General features: G+C 43.3%; 1 protein-coding gene across 3 annotated transcripts in view; it reads right to left on the bottom strand.

The window, feature by feature from the left end:
* Positions 1–20472, bottom strand: part of BMPER (BMP binding endothelial regulator) — a 244030-nt gene that overhangs the window by 53854 nt on the left and 169704 nt on the right. For all 3 annotated transcript variants that reach the window (XM_077856229.1, XM_077856227.1, XM_077856228.1), the window contains one exon: positions 19720–20056. In XM_077856229.1, the coding sequence (XP_077712355.1) occupies positions 19720–20056 (337 nt within the window). The remainder of the gene's footprint in view (positions 1–19719; positions 20057–20472) is intronic.

Consider the following 20472-nt stretch of genomic DNA (forward strand, 5'->3'; position numbering starts at 1 on the left):
CAGCAATCCTTCTCCCCAGTGCCTGGAGGAGGAATGGGAGAAATGGTGGAGTTTCAAGTTTATGTGATGGTGGGTTATGGCTCAGAGCTTATTTTCAGTAGAAAACAATCTTATATTCGACTTAACTAGAAAGGAACTCAGGCAGGGGATCGAGAGGCACTGACCAGAAGACAGATGAGTAATGTGTCCTTTCCTCTGTAGAACACTGAGCTTCAAAACATATGGTAAAGAGAAATGGTTATGGTAGGAAGCAAAAAAAAGCCAGGTCCACTTAAAGCCCAAGGCTGGATTTTCAGTAGTTAGACACTAACTGAATAGAAGGGCACAGTTCATTCTCTCTACATCCATGTTTATTCTATCATATTTCAAATCCCCACTCCCAGAGGTGCCACTCATATCTCAGGAAGTTTCTCTTCTTCCTCACATTAAAAACCCAAGGCCCTTTCCATACATAGTCTATAAAGTCCTATGTTTCTGCACCTCTTCCTCTCCCCCTCGCTCCTTTTGCCATGGATACAATGACCTCCTCAAACTCTCCAAGCCCCTTGCACTCTACCTCGATGGCATTTTTTCCTAAATTGGGGCAGAGCTCACTCCCTCTCTCCCTTCAGATCTCAGCTCAAGTGGTACCTTATCCAAGAGGCTTTCCATCACTGAGTTACAGGAAACACCCTCTAGACCCTGGCATCACTCTCCATCTCCCTCCCTGCTCTCTGTTTCTTTGTAGCACAGGAAATCACCACATATATTATATATGTACTTGCTTATTGTTGCCATCATCACCACCCTTCCGGGTTATGAGAATGAAAACTCTGGGTCACAGTCATGATCCCCAAACCTAAGTCCCCCAAAGAGGTGTTTATCATTATACACTGGCAGGAATTGTGGTTAAATCAGAGCACAAGTATGCTAGAGAGGGAGAAATAGAAATATCCATCTCCCCAACTCCTCAGGTAAAAGAGCACCTTGAATTACGTTGGCCCCTCTCTCTCTCACTATGTGATGAGCCCCTGATTGGTTTAAACCAGCGGTTCTCAAAGCCTGGTCCGCTGACCAGCAGCATCAGCACCATCTAGGACCTTGTTAGAAACTCTAAGATCCCACCTCAGGTCTGCTGAATCAGAAACTCTGAGTGTGGGGTCGACAATCTGTGTTTGGGTGGGTCCTCCAGATGAGTGTGATGTCTGCTGAAGTTTTGAGAACCACCTGTCTAAATGAATCAACTCATTTGATTTTCCCAGCTATGGTGATTGGTTTAGAGATGGGCACAAGACTCAGTCAGAACCAAGGAAGTGTGGGCAGCCCAGGTGGCTCAGCAGTTTAGCACTGCCTTTAGCCCACGGCATGATCCTGGAGACCCAGGATCGAGTCCCACATCAGGCTACCTGCATGGAGCCTGCTTCTCCCTCTGCCCGTGTCTCTGCCTCTGTGTGTATGTGTGTGTCTCACATGAATAAATAAATTAAATATTTTAAAAGAGAGAGAGAGAGACTGAATATATAATTAAAAAAAAAAAAAAGAGCCAAGATGGTGCATGAGACTTGCTGGGGCCTGGGAGAGAAGACTCACTCCTGTCAGCATAATTTGTCTGAAGTTCTAACCAAGAATAATTCGGGTCTGGGGGACTGGATTTCACCACAGAGGGCAGGAACTGGAGGAAGCACAAACCCTGGTAACCTCATTTAAACCCTGGATCAAGCCATGAGTGAAAGTGAAAAATGCCCTAACTTTTCAGTTACATGAGTCAACTAATCCTCATTTCTACGGGTTAAACACACTACTATTGAAACTAGTTTAATTGGGATTTTCTTTATATGCAACTGAAGAAAAAAAAAGACCTAATTCATATAAGGTGAGTAAAAAGTACATGCTACAGCTAAACTTAATCAAATACAGCTAAAACTTAGAAAATAGAGGATACAAAAAAAAAAAAAAGAAAAGAAAAAGAAAAAGGAAATAGAGGATACCATCCAAGTGCAAAGAAAAGTTATCCTGCCACTTTAATACATGGGCTGTTGTAGTCCCCCCAAGTTGTGATCCTCCACCCGCTGAGGGGTGCCCAGACCCGTTTGGGAAGAGTCTCCTACCCAATGCTGTGAGCAATGCTAAAGTCAAGGGAAAGGAAAGAAAATGGAACAAAATGGGTGGTTAGCCGGCCCAGTGAGGCAGGGAATGAGTTACTATATGAAAAACTGAAGGACAGAGCCTGGGAATCAAGAACAGAGGGAAACGGGCCCAGTGGGGAGTGAGACGTGGCCGGAAAGCCAGATGCATGAGCCAGGCTGGTGCTGGGCTGCATTTCACTGTCAGCTTGTAGCTCAATGTCTGGGAAGATCCTTTTAAGGACCAAGAATGAAGCAAACACAAATGACCTTACCACTTCTAAATATAAGCTTTTTCACTGATTAGTATACAATTGCTTTGCCCTAGTTCATTATCACCAGCTGCTTTAAAATTTTCTATTAAGAGACTTTCCATCCAGGGGCACCAGCATGGCTCAGTTGAGGGTCTGCCTTTGGCTCAGGTCATGATCCCAAGGTTCTGGGAACAAGTCCCACATCAGGCTCCCCACAGGAGCCTGCTTCTCCCTCTGTCTCTCTCTCTCTCTCTGTTTCTCTCATGAATAAATTAATAAAAATCTTAAAAAAAGAGAGAGAGAGACTTTCCATCTGCTATAAAATCATAAAGAACAAGGCCTGTAACAGGTGACCAACCCGTGAACAGGTGACATGCCTTTGCAGAGTGTGACAGTGTGCCGTCGGCCCCTGTGAATACGGACATCTGTTACACACGAGAGTCAAATCCCAACTGTCCCATGAGTTACCTGGACTCCTCCCTTTCTTCACGTAGGAAAAGAAATTATTCTATTAAAATATAGATAATCAAAAGCTTCAATGTGCTATCAAGCCTCTAATGGAAGCATTGAGACAAAGCTATTCAACAACACAGTACAGCTTAGGTCAGAGCAGAAGTGGAGAAAACCAAATCAGCGCTGATCAAACTTTAATGTGTACACAAATCATGTGGGAATCTTACCAAAATTGCACATCGTGTTTTAGGAGGGTGAGTGTAGGGACTGATTCTGTATTTCTAACAAGTTCCCAGCAGTGCCAGTCCAAGGACTGACAAAGAATAACAAAGGTCTGAACCTCGTGCCAGGGTGGTGGCACACCTGTATTACTGAATGTGTGCTGGTGGCACGGACATGGCTTGGCACACGTGTGTGTGTGTGTGTGTGCGTACAACCTGTGCAGCAAGTGTGCCTTCATCACTCCAGATGTGCTTTTGCAAAGGAACATGGCCCTGACTCCAAGCACAATGTAGCAGGTCATATAAACCCCTGCCCTGGATACAACAGATTCGGTAATATGGGCTCCCTTGAGGATGAAGAGAAAACCTACTTTAAAGTCCCATAAGAGGGATTTACCTTCAGGGGAAATATGATTTGACTCATAACATGAATGAGTCGCTGACAGGTAAGATTCTGAGTAGTGGATTTTATTACATGGAGAGTATAACACAGGAAGTACACCAAGCTCCCTAGGACAGGCACGTGGGTAGTTCAGGGGGTGGGCTACATAAATACTTTAGAGGCACCTGAGTGTGCCACGATACTTCCTGGTTAGGGCCCTCTCTTCCTGTCTCTTAGCCTGATTCACTGCTACCCATCCTTTTGCTCTCAGCTCAAGTATCATTTGCTAGGGAGAAGGGGTCATTGTCTGATGCACATGCCTCCCTCTTCCCCTATGCACACACCTACTGGGTCTGGCCCTCCTGTGAAATGATCTGCTTATGCACCAAAGTATCCCTTGGTAGCCCATACATATCATGACATATTTATTTTTGAGGATATTGGATTACTGTCTTTCTCATCATGAGACTATAAGCCCCATGAAGACAGAAGCCACGTCTGTTTCACTCACCACTGTAATCCCAACACACAGCACAGCACCTAACATTTAATATGGCTCAAAAAGCATTGATTAAAGAGTTGAAGAGGGAGAGAAGGAGGGAGGAAAGAGTCAGGCTTTCTTAACCCAGGGTCCCCAGATCCCTACAGAGATAATTCCCTGTCATATGCACAGGCGTGCATGCATTTTCTAGAAAAAGGACCTTAGCTTTTGTCAGGTTCTCAACAAGGCTTGTGGCCTCCCAGAAGTTAGAATCACTGAGTCACCAGTATCATATCAATCGGAACATCTTAAGCAAGATGTGAAATAGAAATCAGCTTCTTTCTTTAAGACATTGTTTCTACACGGTCTTTAAAAGCAAAAAGAAGAAAAAAGATGAAAAAAGCTACAAATACTTTATAGGTGCAGAGCACTGGAATCAAGGATTACCATTCTGTGATGAACTCAACCTTTGGGATCAGACATTAGCATGTCTCAGTGCTAGGATTAACACTGTGAACTGGAAAGAAAAATTTGAGTAGAAAAATGGCCACCGTTTGGAAATTCATATATTTCTATTTAAAAGACCAATAGGATGAAATTGCTTTATTCAAAATTCAGCCAACATAAGACGACAGCACAATGCTTCCAAAACCTGGATAGATAATTTTGCTTAAAAGAAAATATTTTATATATTCTTTAGGCATACATTTTTTACTTGCAAAATGCTTCTTTGCAAACACTTTAAAGTTAATTTGTTATAACAAAAATGTATATTTTTAAAACATTAAAAGTATAGTCTGATAAAAAAATATTTTAAAAGAAAAGACAGCCTTTGAAATGAAAATAAATTGTGGTATAGGAAACATTTGCAAAAATCCCAGGGTTTTTAGCTCAGTTTAGAAAACGAAGATAATTTAAGGTCAAGGATAGGTGATGACTGACTGTTATTATCAGATTATGATGGTCATGGTCACAAGCATATGCTCTGAGTCAAATAGATTTGGTTTCAAATCCTGACTGCCTTTTTTTGGCCTGGTGACCTTGGCTGACAGGTCCGACTCCTGTCAGAGCGTGAGCTCTGATTCCTCACCCACACAAGTGGAACACTGCAGGCAGGCAGAGCCCTCAGAGGCCACTGGCACATGGGGAGCACTCAAATACGTAAGCTCTTATTCCTCCACTTAGCATAGCATTACCCGTTATTATTAACGTTGTACTGTATTATCAGAGCTTCCGGCACCTAATGCATGTCAATCAATGCTCGCTCACTTGGTTGCTGGTATCTCCTATCACCAAAGCCCATGGACTCACGGTCTGTAGAAATACAGCCCTCTGTTTTCAGTAGGCTTCTGGATCTGAATCTCTTTATCCCCTCAAGTAAACACCAACCTCAGCTTTTCTGCAGTCCCTATTTGCTATTCAGGCCAATAAATCCTAACGGTGTCCACAAAACTATGGGTCAGTATCTGTTTAATATCTTTCCTTCCCAGCTTTGATCACAAAGACAAAATGAAGACGCCAATTTCCTGGCTTCCTTTTCATATGGAAAAGCTTTCAGGGGCTCTGAAAGGTCTTCTGGCCCCATATTCTTTGAGCAGCTCAAATGCATCCTACCTTCAAGCTCACACATGGGCCATTTGCTTGTGATGCGATGAACAAACCAGCTTGTCTTCTCTCTTTTAAAACTCCAAACACTAGGTAAGACAGTAAAGATCATAGGGAACAGCTCTTTCATGTTAAAAGAATTATTAATTCCAGTATCGCCACCAGATTTCCCCATTTCCTTGCAAAGCATTTATTTCTCTACTCTGTGTGCCCATTGACTGGGCTCTTTAAAAGCCTAACACCAGTAGAAAGGAAACAGATGTTTACAGATACATCCTGTCGGCCGTTCTGGGCGCACAGTCCTGGCCCCTGACTCTGTCTGAGGACCTGGGGGAAGAGAGGATTTGGGCAGCCCTGCCTCTGCACAGGAACCCTGGGCTCTGATCCTGATCAGCATCAAAGCTGTGCTGTATTCGGTCCTCCGTTCCCCCTCACTGGCTGGACCCCGGGTCCTCTAAAAGTGCCCCGGTGGTTCCTTGCACTGGGTTCAGTGAAAAGCATCTCAGTACCAGGAGAACTCTGACTCTGGATTCTAATTCTGACTGACAAATAACCCAGCAGAGCAAATCCAGCACTTCTGTTTGGCCTGGCCCTATGGACAAGGAGGCAGTAGGACCAGCACCCTTTCACTCACCAAAAAAAAAGGTAAAAAGATTTACTTTGGTGCTTGTACTTTGAACTACACATTAAGAAATGCCACTGAGCTCCCATTACCCCTTTGGTCTAAGTGAGCATAATCTCAGCTCCTAAACCCCTAAGCCATGGACCCACTCTGTGTTCTCATCCCTAACGTTTGAAGGTAAACAGTAAAGGATAAACACACACACACACACACACACACACACGCACGCACGCACACCCAATAGAAAAAAAAAGTTGTTGAGTAGAGAAAAATCTCAGAGAATTAAGTCCCTTGAAGAACTCATAAACACCTGGAAGCAGTTCTTGTAATTCCTTCACATGGTGCAGAGGCTCCTTGGGCGTGGTTCCCCGACCCCCAGTTCTATGAACTTCTTAGAAATGCACATTCTGAAGCCCCACCCCAGACCCACTAAATGACCCTGACACCTGCTAAGGTGTGAGAGCTATGAAGTAATGCATAGAATGTATAATTGGTGTATAAAAACTAATAAATAAATGAATGATGAGTAAGTGAACCACTTCACTGAACCACTGCTCAGTTAATGGCTGAAAGAAACTCAGTGAGCCCCTTCCGTTGTCTCATGGATGCCGGGGCATGACCTGTAGTGATCTGGGTGAGGCCTTTGCCTCCTGACTCATGGTCCTCACCCCTCATTGTTTGTGATGCTGCACCCCAGAATATCTGTCTAGCTGCCTGTGCCAGCCTCCTGCTGTGCTCCACAGCTCTAAACATGCAGTCTCTAATGGCTGGGATCTTTCCCTCTGTTCTTCTCCCTAAGTCCCTACTACTTTTTCTGTGCACCTAAACTCCATATGTTTTTGGTTTCAGCTTAGGAAGTCACTTCCTCCAGGAAGCCACCCCCTGGCAGATTCCCACAGCATCCTGTACATCTTTCAAAAATGCATCCCTCCCTATCTACAGCCATGTTTACTTGTCTCGCTCACTCCCTAGCCTGTTCTGCAAGCTCTGTGAGCCAGAGGACTCATTTATCTTATTCCCTGCTATAGCTCCAGCACCTTGAACAGCGCCCAGTGAATTACTTAATCACAACAGTGACTACAAAATAATCTATGCTTTTTTTTTACAATAGATAATATATATTTTAATTTATTATTTGTTGATTTCATTGACTCCCAGACATGAATAATTGACCAGAAGCCTATAAAAGAGGACTGTGGGTATATGAAAAAATAATAATTCATCATTTTTTTCCTTAACCAGATTGCCCATTCTGTTTTTTGGTTTTGGGGTTTTTTTGGTTTTTTTGTTTGTTTGTTTTTCCATATACACACTTTTCAATATTTGTTCCCTGGTTGAACCACTGCCCCCCTTCCCCCCCCCCCAAAAAAAAAAAGCCTGTGTGTAAAAGCCTACTACACCTTTTACTTGCCAGGTCAGGAGAAAAAATGAGGTCAAATATTAGGTTTTCATGTAAATAGAGAACAGTATGTAGGAGGATCCACGAATGCAAAAGGTTACCTCTTATTTTGTATGTACACACTCTTCATTGATTTCAGTTCTTGTCAGTTTGATTAGGAAATGGTCAAAGAGTCCTGGAGGGCCATCAACCCAGTACAGCCCTATGCTCTGGACAGAAGTCCTGTTGCTGCTTCGAGAACGACGGCCACCATGACGCCTTGAAAAGCCCATGATGCTGCCAGGACAGATTCTGCATCTGTCCCTGTGGTTTCACTGAGGCACGATGCTGTGCTTACAATACATCAAGGTTCTAACCACTCTGTATGTGCCCTGATGGAAGCCTGAGGACACCAGTCTCCAGGTGCTCTTGATTCTGAGTTCTGGCACCCAACTGCATATCCTGATTTTCTAAAGGATGACTTGAAACAACAGGGCTCAGCTCAGGCCTGCCCTCATGAAGGCCACTGTATCTTGCTGGTGAGGTTGCCAGCCCCTTGGTCATTGCTTAGTCATTATATCATTACAAAGGAAACCTCATCTAGTCTCATGAGCAACCTGTTGCTCTATTTTATAATGAAAAACATTGCAAGTTCAGAGGTGCTAAATCCCTTGCCCATGGCCACTGTCATTCATTTCCCAACTTGTTCCAGAAAGGATTTAAATCAGCTTACAAAACTATACGCAGAATGAAATAAAATGAAAACTGCCAGAAAGATAAAAATGAAACCAGCACTGTGATTAGTTTAGAAAATAAAATCCTGGCCCTGACGTTCTATACACTTGATTGAAATGGATCACAAACTTGCTTTGATCTCTCTGGTAACCACTGGCAAAAGGGGGAAAAATACAGTCCGTGTCCCAAAGTACTTTTCTCATAGGAAGAAGCCTTGGGTCTTTTTTCAGAATCTTTAAATACTTAGTTCACAAACAGTATTAACCAATATTATTTTCTACATCAAAACAAAAAAGAAATGAGGAGGAGGAAATAGGTCAACGGAAGCTATAATAAGACCAGAGCTATTAAGATCTAAATTTCAAATAGAGCTCAGGAGCCCTGACCACCACCCCAGATCTCCTAGGAACGATGCTCCTAAGTGCCAGTTATACCCTAGTAATAACCTTCAATCACCACCTGAAGGTTACATTATGCTCAAATACTACTAAAGAAGACAAAGAATCTTGGCATGAAGAAAGTCAGAACTTGGCACACATTTCTTCTCCAACACTTTGTATTCTTGTAAGAAAAACAAAACAAGACATATGAACCCCTTCTATGTTCAATCTCTACCCTCACTGGAGATGAATCCAATTTTTTTTAAGGTTCACATCTAAGTACTCATCTAACAGAATGAATTGTCCCTTCTTCACCGCCCCTTCTGGGTCAGTACTGTCAGCTGAAATAATTTGTGAAGAGCACACTGTGAAAACTTTAATGAATTTCTAATCAGCTCTTGGTTTTGTTTGCTTTGCTTTGTTTTAAGAAAAAGCATTCATTTCCATGCCAGATATGAAACAGTTCTTCCAGATGGGTCTAGAAATGACCACAGAAAAGAAAACTGAAACACTTTTTTCAGGTTCTGGAACCAGGTTGAATAGATTACACTGAAGGCAAACTCCACATAAAGCAGGTTTCTATGTCAGAGCAATGAAATAATATTAATAATAAAACTGCTATTGACTGAGCATAATTTGCCCTATGCCAGGCCTGAAGTAAATTTCCATGTAGAGTTCAAGCCTCATAACAAACCCCCACAGCAATCTGACAGGTCCTCTCACCATCGCTTTCTACACAAGAGGTACCCAGGGCTTCATGGGAACCTATCTGCTCAACAGCACACAACTTGCCAGTAGAGGAGCGCAGAAATTGATGCTGGCTACAGAGCCTACTTGACAGCTATGCCACATTCATTTTGTACCACTCTATCCATCACTTATTTAAAAATCTTTCTTTGCTTATTCATTTTTCCCCATTTAGTCATCCAATATATATTTTTGAGTACCAGAAAACATTTATATTCCATATACTTTCTTAGGCACTGGGTACACGACCATGAGCAAAACATATGAGCTTCAAAGAGCCTACAATTTAGACGTGATAAGGTTTTTAAAAAGACACTTTAGGATGCGTGGGTGGCTCAATCAGTTAAGCAGATGTCTGCCTTTGGCTCAGGTCATGATCCTGGGGTCCTAGGGTCAAGCCCTGCTTCGGGCTCATTAGCGGGAGTCTGCTTTTCCCTCTCCCTCTGCCATTCCCCACTTACGTTCTCTGACTCTATCTCTCTGTCAAATAAATAAGTAAAATCTTTTTTTTTAAAGATACTATAATACATTTTTCAAATCTACTATGATAAGAGAAGTACAGAGTGCTATAGAACCATAGAATAGGGACAGGGAGCCCAGAATTGATGGAGTCACATCAAACTATATAAAATGGTAAAGTTTGAAATGGTTAAAAAAGAGTACTTGTATTGTACTTTCTGTCAGTATTTAAGAAACTGTAAATCCAAAGATAAGTCAAAATTGATTTCTCCGTATAGTAGTTGTCCAGTGCCATGCAACAAGTTTAGTGGCTTAAACAACAAATTAAGTGGCTTAAAACAACACATATTTACTATCCCAGGTTCTAGATCAACAGTCCAGGCAAGGATTCTGCTTGGAGTCTCAAAAGGAGAGACTCCAAGTGTTGGCTGGGGCTGTTGCCTCATCTGGGCCTCAAATGGGCAAGGATATACTTCCAAGCTCAAATGGTTGTTGGCAGCATACCCATCACTTTTTTCTTCCCAACAAGTGTGTATTTTTTTAATTACTTAATTTATTTTTAATTGGGGTATAGTTGACATACAATATTAGTTTCAGGTTACAGTGTAGTGATTCAACATTTACAGACATTACAAAATGCTCACCATGGTAGGTCTAGCTACCATCTGTCACCATACAAATCTATTACAATATTATGGATTATATTACTTATGCTGTCCTATTCATCCCCATGACTTATTTATTCCACTCCTGGATATTTACTTGAAGAAAACAAAAACACTAATCCAAAAAGATACATGAAGCATTATTTACAATAGCCAAGATATGGAAGCTACCTAAGTGTCCATCAATGGATAAGGAAGATGTATATACATACAATGGGATATCACTCACCCATAAAAAAAAAAAAAAGAATGAGATCTTTCCATTTATGACAACATGGATGGACCTAGAAGGCATTATGCAAAGCCAAGTAAGTCAGACAGAGAAAGACAAATACTGTATGATTTCACTTACATGTAGAATCTAAAAATAAAAATGAACCAACCAACAAAATGAAACGTAAACAGATTTATAGGTACAGAGAAAAACCTCGTGGTTGCCCAAGGGGAGGGGCTTGGGAGAAAGGTGGAATAGGAGAAGGGGACAAAGAGCCACAAACTCTCATGGCTTCTATAAGTGTCAATCATGACAGCCTCCTTTCTGGTCTGCAAACAGGCCACAACATCCTGCCCAGCATCAGGGCCTGTGCCCTTTCCCCTACCCTGGCTGGGCCTCCCCTCACCAGTCCTTCCCATCTGCCATGGACTCTCCTCAAAGGAAAGCTCCTCATGCAGCCTTTCCCCATCCACCTAATTCAAAGTTGGCCTCCTCCAGCCTGCCTTGTCTCCTCCATTACTCTTCTCACAGTTGGTGGTGACCTTGTTTCCTATTTAGTGTTGCCTGCTCACACTAGACTCTGGATCCTCTGAAGGAAAAGCTTTTGTCTCTCTTGTTCAGTCCTGAATTGCCAACCTACAACAGACTCTGGCACACAGCAGGTGCTCAGTTGAAAGTTGTAAAAGAAGCAAATTAAATAATTAATGAAATCTTCTTCCAAAAACTCATGGCAGAGCAGGATATTTAAAGTCTGAATGTATAGTGAGAGGCTCTGACAGCAGCCATGGAGGTTCTTGCCAGATATCCTGGACTAGGTGCCCTGTTAGGTTGGCTGCCCGGGCTCAACAGGTGGCCCCCAATGAGTCCCCTCACCTCTCAGTGCCCCAGATAGCTCAACAGGGAAATGAAGAAAACACTACCCATGTCAGCCTTGCTCTCACGGATGGAAAAGGCCTTACATTCATAAATAATGAAAATATAAGGAAGCTGCACCAGACTGCCTCTTGTTTACTTAGAAGTAATCAAGACGTCCCCTAAGCAGCCAAGAGAGATGCTACAAAATAATTAGTGTTTTACCTCTGACAATGACACTCATTCAAATGTGTTCAAAAGCCTCCCAGAATATAATTGCATCCCAGAATGTAATTTTCTGAGGAGAAACACTGCAGGATTCTAGGAAGTTTATGCTGAAAATAAACTCAAAGCTAAAATTAAAACCAAATTGAAATTAGATTTAACCTTGAGCCAGATAGGTTGTGTGGTAAAGAACTAACCCCTTGCCCAAAAGTCTGGTTTGGACTTTGCCTCCCAGGGGGGTGGTGTCTAGGCCCCTGGAACGTCCTGCCTTTCAGGAGTATTGTTTTTTTTACCTGGTGGCTTTGGACACCAGACACTTAACAATGTGACTTCTGATTGGGGCTTTGGGCCTCATGTCAACATGGGCCCTGAATTTCCAGAGGAACCGGATAGTAAGGGCAACAGTATGACCTCTGAGAGAAGCTGGAGACCAGAAGTCAGCCATAGAGGTAGCAGGTGGTAGTCCCAGTAAAATCTTTGGACACCAAAGGCTCAGGTGAAACTTCCCTGATTGGAAATACCCTGAGAATGGTGAATATTGCCAGCATGGTGGCCAAGAGAACTTAATGTCAATCCATGACTCCCTAAGAAGTGACAGCAGAGGCTCATGCTTGGACCTCTCCTGGACTCTGCCCTGTGTCTCCTCTGACCTTAATCTGTATCCTTTCCCTATAATAGACTATAATCATGTGTATAACAGCATTTGGTGAGTTCTGTTAGTTCTTCTAGAAAATTATTGACACCGAAGTGATTTTGAGAAATCCTCCGAACTGGCAGTATCAGAAGTAAGGGTTGTCTTGCATGGCCTGCGCTCCCTCCACCTCTGTAGTTGGTTAGCCATACAGTTGGCCTAAACTCTCCTCAAAGGGTAACCTACCTGCTAAGATAGGTACTGTTTCTCTTTTGTTTCTTCTTTAAAGGATAATCATTTATTTTTGATATGAAAATATAAACATGAGATGACTTTAGACTTGGATACAATGATGTCCCAAGCAACCCTGGACCTTTCTAAGTATACTCATGTATATTTTTTCTGCTTTGGCCCCAAGAAAATTGGACTCACCAGGAAGGGCCCTTCTGAACTGAAATCTAGGCACTTAGAAGGGAGTTTAACACTTTTATTTTGGGTTATTTGGTGGAGCAAATAGGAAAGAAGCTACGTGTGACTGATATGGAAAAGACCAGATATAAAGTCGAGGGAAAGACTACATGAGGCTTTGGTTCCAACCTGCTAGAAGGCTCAAGATCAGTGAAGGGGTGTGACTCCTCAGGTGTCAGGACACAGGGTCAGTTGGTCCCATGGCAAGATCGCCCCATGGGAGGTCAGTTGTTGTGCCTCCATAAGAGGAGGCTAATCTGAAGTCTGAAGACCAACTGGGAGAGACCAACACAGAACTGACTATGAACCAAAACACTGCGTACGAAGGTGGCAAGGCCAAATCCTAGCTGAGAGATAGAAGAGGAGCTGGGTGGTCTGAGTGGCTTTCAAGTGAATTGTGAGTAGGCGGAGGTAGTGCTGAGATCCAGAGGTAGTCACAGCCGTAGGCTCATGCAACAAGAAGGGCTGGCAGGTGCATCGAAGGTGGACCAGAGGCTCTGCCTGCCATGACCAGTCCATTCCCCATTAGGACAGAGATGCATGCATACCCTGTAAGTGCGTAACTGAGTGTGGTGATAAAGACCTAAGATGGACTTGGAATTAAGCATAGCAGAAGTCACAGTTCAGAGAGGATAGACATGGGAGAGAGGCTAGCAAAGGAGCTGAGAAACATTTCATTCCAGGGGCGATGCTGGATGAAATACAAAAGGGTAGAAAACACATTCCTCATTTCCCAGCGAACCTAAAATTCAGTGCTGGAGGGACGATGGCAGTGCAACATAGCATGTGTTAAATCATGATAAATACAATCAGCATATCTAAGAAACTACAGAAAGAATATCTCCAGTGGCCTGGGATGAGGCTTGAGCTATACCTTCAGCTTAAATCAATGTATAAAATGAGGGCATCCCGGGCAAGGGAATGACATGAACCCAGAGGCGGGAATGTGTGTTGTATATTTAGACACAGTGAAAGGAGTAGCTTAGGGCAGAAGTTAAGAGGAAGAGAGAGAGAGAGAGAGAGAGAGAGGAGGGGAGGGGAGGGGAGGGGAGGGGAGGGAGAGAGAGAGAGAGGGAGGGAGAGGGAGAGGGAGAGAGAACACACTAATGAGTAGAGAAAACACCTGAACTTTATGGGTGGATTTATAAGGACTCAAGTCTGATAGGTGATACAACTGAGGTGTCTTACTGCCACCCGGTGTCAGCGTACCTTCTTGACAGACTCAGAGTGACTGACTCATCCTAAAAGCTTAGTATGCCAAATGGAAAATAAAAAGAAAGGCCTATAATGTCACACTTTAAAATGAACATCTCATTTGGTTTAGGACTCTAGTTCTTTAAAAAAAAAAAAAAGAAAGAAAGAAAGAAAAGAAAAAAGCTTTTATCTGTTTGCCACAGAGAGAGAGCACGAGCTGGGGAGCCGCAGAGGGAGAGAGAGAGAAGCAGGCTCCTCGCGGAGCAGGAGTAGCTGCAGGGCTCAAGCGGAGGACCCTGGGATCATGACCTGAGTCAAAGGCAGACACTTAACCCACTGAGCCACCCCGGGGCCCCAGGACCCTAGTTCTAACGGCAATTTGAGACAGGTTATTAAAAGCTGTCGACAGAAATGTTCTCAGCATGTTCTTCTTTGAAGTGAGGCAAGATCGAGTTGATTTTAATTATAGAACAGCAGTTAGTTTTATATGACTTTCTCATGCACAAACACATACACACAAAGTCTGTGCTCTTCGCCCGAGCTCTTCTCTTGTTTTATAATAAATTATTAGTTTCCTTTGTAGGAAAACACAAAGTGGGTCATTCACAAAGTCTGTGATCTTCTCCTGGAAGGAAGCCTCGTCAGTCCCTGGACACCAGTATATCCACCACCATTGTGCTAGAGAAGTTCCAGTGTTCTCCTGCGCTACTCCCACCTCCTACCTCCCGGTACCTCCGAGGGCAGGACACATCTGTGAATCCTCTGGCATTACTTCAATTCCTTACAGCTGTAAAAACCACTGCATGGAAAGAAAAGAACATTTCCTAGACTGGGAATCCCCAGACACTTTCTCAAAGCGGACAAGTGAACAGAGTTTTCTGCTCTGGTGAATTAGACCCCAGTAAGGAGGGCACAGAGAGGAAAACAGTCCTGAGATGATTGTGGTCTGTAAGTGGCTGGGCTTCGCTGCAGTCCACATCCATTTTCCTGACTTCTCTGAAACGTGGGCCTGACCCGACTTTAGAGCCCTGCTTTCCCGGCAGGTTAGACTTTCTTGTAACTATGTTATCCAGGATTCGGGGTCTGCATAGGGAAAGACCCCCATTGCTGATGTCTCACACAGCAATGAGGTCTTCTCCTTCTGCAGTTGGACCTGCACAGCCCAGCCCCACGTCCTTGGCTTCTCCCTGCCCAGGGCTGCCCAAAGCTCCTGGTCAGTGTGGCCCAAGGCAGCAGTGGGGAGCAGCTTTGAGGCTGGTTGCAGAGAATCTGGAGGGAGCCTTCAGGGCTGAGGGTGGGGGGCGTCTGCTTATTCCTCCTAGATATCCCAGCTGGCATCCGGACACAGAGAAGGCAACGTGAGGCTGGGAAAGTCAGGTAAGCATGAGAAATAAGAAGAGAGGCGTGAACATACTCGACACATCCCCCACGGGGATGCCTGTGCATGAATCCAAATAGAATTCAAATGACCTCACATCAATTTTTCCACAGTCCACTACCTCCCCAGCTACTAGGATGTCTCCGTAACATACCAGTGAAGGAGGATGCAAAAAATTATTAAAGGGAATGATCTAATTGAAGGACTAGTCAATTAGCAACTCGAGGACTTACGACTCCTTATCAATGCAGCCAGCTAAAATTTTTATGTGATTCACAATTAAACTACCTTGCACCTAAACATATTCAATTGGTAAATTAAACAAAATTATGCTGATCACAAAGATTAAATTAATATCCAACTAAATATTGCATTTTTATGCCAAATGAGGCCAGGATAGGTAGAAGTGATTTGTGCTGAAAATTAGCAAAACCTGAAAAGTTTCCCAGAAGAGAAAAAAAAAAAATCTTGGCTGATTTCTTATTCATTTACAAAGTTTTTCAAGTTTTTAGACAATAGATTGTTTACTATTTAAAATGTTGAACTAGGGGCACCTGGGTGGCTCAGTCGGTTAAGCATCTACCTTCTGCTCAGGTCATGATCCCAGAGTCCCAGGATCAAGCACCGCATAGGGCTCCTTGCTCAGTGGGGATCCTGCTTCTCCCTCTCCCCCTCACCCTACTCGTGCTTGATTGCTCTCTCTCAAATAAATAAATAAAATCTTTTAAAAAATAAAATAAAATGTTGAACTGGATAAAAGGTCAAATAAGATGAAAGATTTACATCCTAGACATCTCAAAAGTAAACACTAATTCAAAAAAACTAGACTTACTACTTTCACTTTAGAAGATGGTTATCTCATGTTTATAACAATGTGCTCTATGGAACTTATCATATGATTAAGAAAATCCAAAAAAAGCTAACATTTCCTCAGGGAAATATCTTCTTTGTTCTCTCTCTTCTCCATGTCACACAGTAGTATCTAGAAGACTGCATTTGTATTTCCTTAAAGGAATTACTCAGGCAGCCCCGGTGGCACAGTGGTTTAGCACCGCCTGCAGCCTGGGGTGTGATCCTGGAGACCCAGGATCGAGTCCCACATCGGGCTCCCTGCCTGCTTCTCCCTCCGCCTGTGTCTCTGCCTCTCTCTTCGCTCTCTCTGAATGAATGAATAAATAAATCTTAAAAAAATTTAAAAAATAAAGGAATTACTCATATTTCTTTAGGAGGGTGAGGGGAAAATGCAAGGAATCAAATTCATACACAATTGATGTACATGACTTTTCACGCCATCAAAGCAAATCCTGGTCCTGTAATGATTCATAAATAAGGTCACAGCTATGATCATGACTATGTTTTTGGATTCATTTTAGAAATTCCGCCAGTGACATAGAATATGTGGGCAAAAATTTACATGTGTGAAATATCATATGATTGCCATTTTCTTCATTTATTTTAATATTTAAATGTCATACGATGAACATATATTACTCTTATAAAATACATTTTTAAAAAGGATTACAATGGAGCCCTAGCCTATCTCACTCAGTGTTACGAATGAGAAACAGTTCATTTTTAAATTGTCCCGTGGATTTATCAGTGAGAATCTATCTAACCAGTTCTCCATGATATGAGCAGGAGAAGATATCAACAATCAGAAAGACAGGTGGCTGAGCTGGGGGCAAGATTCCCCAGGGAAAGAGAGGGACAGAGGACGACAGCACACTGTGCCAGCACTGGCCGTCCACCACATACAACATGGCACTGCCCACTGTCCTCAGTCCTTGGAGGAGCCAGCCCACCAGGCAGTCACTGTCATACCCATTCTATGGCTAAAGAATCTAAAACTCAGCTAGCTACAGGGGCCACACAGCTAGAAAGCAACAGAGCCAAGATTAGATCCAACTGGATATCACCCAACACATTCTCCATCCATTGCTTCCTAAACCCTCTCTAAGATTTGATCCTCACTGCAGATCCCCTGGGAACAAAATGACCTTTCCATGGTGACTTTATTTTCTTTTTCCTGCCACACGTATACTGGAAAGAAACACAGGATCTACCCAACGTCGGCCACCTTCCTTTGAAAATGCACGACGAAACCCTCTTGGCTGGGGCATGAGATCATCAGCAGGACTTGTGACAGGCAGGATTGTCCAGCTCCGCTCTCTGGAGCTCCCCTGCTTCTCCCAGGAAGATGTGGCTGGCCACGGGAGGGTGCTCTGCTGCTACCCCACGCACAGCAGAACAGGAGCTCACCTCCCCTCACGTCCTGGGCTCCAGTCCTCATGCACAAAGATCCCGGGTGCGTTCTCATGAGCACCTCAGCCTCTGCACATCAAGCCCCTTACACAAACAAGCGACCCCCACCGTGCTGCTGTGGCAGCTGCAGCAACATCTAAGGGCAGAAGGCGAGCATCTGCCTGGCCACCTAACAATTCCGGTTCTCTCTGTTCGTGTCTATGTCATTTCTCACGACTTCTGCCAAGGTGCTCATCATATTCCTGTTTGCAGTCCAGAGATCATCACATGAAATAAATCGCCAAAGGGAAAAGAAACAGAAATTTGCACAAAGGGACTGCTCTCCAATGTCTGTTTTCAACACACTCCTTTGAAATGGGATAAAAATCAAAGGTGTAGACTGTCGGGGCCCTGAGAGAAGTATACAGCCTTTCTTTTCTATGTTAGACAGAGAAGAGGCTAATCCAAATCTGTAAATACAGCAGAGGAGCTTCCACAAGAGTCTTTATACTGGTTCATCATTTAATTTAATTAATAGAAGAAATTGCAGCAGCCATAGGTTAATTACAGAGCACTTGCCATGTGTGGGCACTGGGCTGAGCATATACATTTACGTTTATAATCTCACTAAATCTGAATTACAACTCTCTAAGGTACGTTCTTTTATTATCCCCACTTCACAGATAAGCAAACTAAGGTTTAGAGAGCTTAAATAATTGTTCAATGTTATAAAACATCCTGATTTTTAGCCCCGGAAGACCACAAAATTCATAATTGCTATGCTCTACTGCTTCCCCTCAAGACCTTCAAGGGATGGGTGTTTAGATTCCAAACGAAGCTTCATTTGTTTGTCCAGCTGCTTAACTCGCTCCAAAGTCTTACATTAAGATCTTTCAATTTCAATAGACAAGGGTGGGGTCAATTTAGGAGGTGGTACAGGAAGGAGGAAGAAGAGAACCCAGTGAATTCAAATTATAAGAGGAAAATGGCTTGAAAGAGCTAAACGTAGGAGTCGGAGCCAAATGGTTTGGCAGACGCAGCCATGTACAGGGGTGCGTGATGACAGGGACAGTCCTTTTTCCACTCCACTTTGAGCTGTCTTTATAGAACTTTATCTTTTATGTCCAAAGATCAAATAAAAAAAGATCACATTTAACGAGAACTAGGGGAAATAAACTGGTGGCAATTAAAGAGTAAAAATAACTTCTCTGTGGCTTCAGACCACAGGAGCTTTCTCATTTTAAGAGGCACAGGCAAATCACTTCAACAAGGCCTTTTGGGCTGTGTCGTCTCATGTTTCCTCCCACACCCATGGTGGTTAAAGTTATAGACAGTCATAGATCTTGAACCCATGGAATTGTGTAATAAATGGAAGTACAACCAGGCCAGACTCATCAACTCTCAAATGCAACCTTGCAGCATGGAAGAAAGGATTACGGAATCCATATTCTCAATAAGAGATTTTCCTTTTTTCCATCTTTGAGCCTTCTTTCTACTCTCCCCTGACTTTGGATGCAAAGTCTGAGACTTGGCCAACACCCAAGGAATTCTCATTTCACTGCCTTGTTTTCCACCTGCAGATTTTTGGGGGCTAGACAATGAGGCAGACCTGAACTCTTCCTCAGGCCTCAAATAACCAAGCTCACTCAAACGCCCAAAGGCAGCCAGAGTCATTTGAGATTCCCACCTCTGTCCTATACTGCTGCCGTGTAGGCAGAATTTGGAGATAACTCCTCAATCTCAGAGTCAAGCCTAACACCTAGAAAAATCCCAGCTTCCCAGTGAGCCTGCATACACACAAAAAAGAATGACCTGTAGGAGATAGTTCCAAAATATTCCCTGAAATCTCTTAATTTGAGGTATAACGTGGGACTGAGTCAGGATAAGATCAGTCTCAACACAAGAAAGAAAAAATGTTTACCGTGTGCACTGGGGGCCCTTGTTTTGTAGGCCAAGAAATTTGAAACAGTGTTTCACGGTTAGTCAATCCTTGGTCTCTAACCCAAACCCATCCCCCAAACACTGTACCTACCGGTAGAAAGTAGCATAGTCCACGGTTGAGTGGCAGGTCTGAAACTCCCAGGACTTGAGTTTCTGGCATTCTCGATGAGCTCGGAGCTTTACCTTCACTGTCCCTTGACACAGTTCAGGCACTGGTTTCCTCTGAGGTCTGTTGCAGAACTCATTGGACTCTACCCTCCAGGACTCAGCGAAGTCATCCACATCGAACTTGAAATTTCCATCTCCACCAATTAAGTCATCACGCTTATGTCCATTGTAGTTGCCACAAAGACCACAGAGCTTGCCCTTGAGATGGGGGGCAGCCATGACTTCGACAAAACTGTCTCCATCCCAGGATATTTCCAAACCTAGAGGAAAAGGAGAAGAAGAGAGGATCAACCACTCTTAAATTCACCAATAATTCCCGAGTGCATATATCCTTACATAGCACACATGACTAACCTCTAACAAGGAACACTAAGGGTCTATCCAAACTCTTGGTTACTGTTTAATCTCACCACACTAAATGTTGTATGATATTACATTAAAACACTTAGTTTTGGGCAGCCTGGGTAGCTCAGGGTTTTAGTGCTGCCTTCAGCCCAGGGTGTGATCCTGGAGACCCGGAATCGAGTCTCACATCAGGCTCCCTGCATGGAGCCTGCTTCTCCCTCTGCCTGTGTCTCTACCTCTCTCTCTCTCTCTCTCTGTCTTTCTGTCTTTCTCTCTCTCCCCCTCCCTCTCTCTGTTTCTCATGAATAAATAAATAAGATCTTAAAAAAAA

Source organism: Canis aureus, chromosome 18, assembly GCF_053574225.1.
Source record: "Canis aureus isolate CA01 chromosome 18, VMU_Caureus_v.1.0, whole genome shotgun sequence".
NCBI lineage: Eukaryota > Metazoa > Chordata > Mammalia > Carnivora > Canidae > Canis > Canis aureus.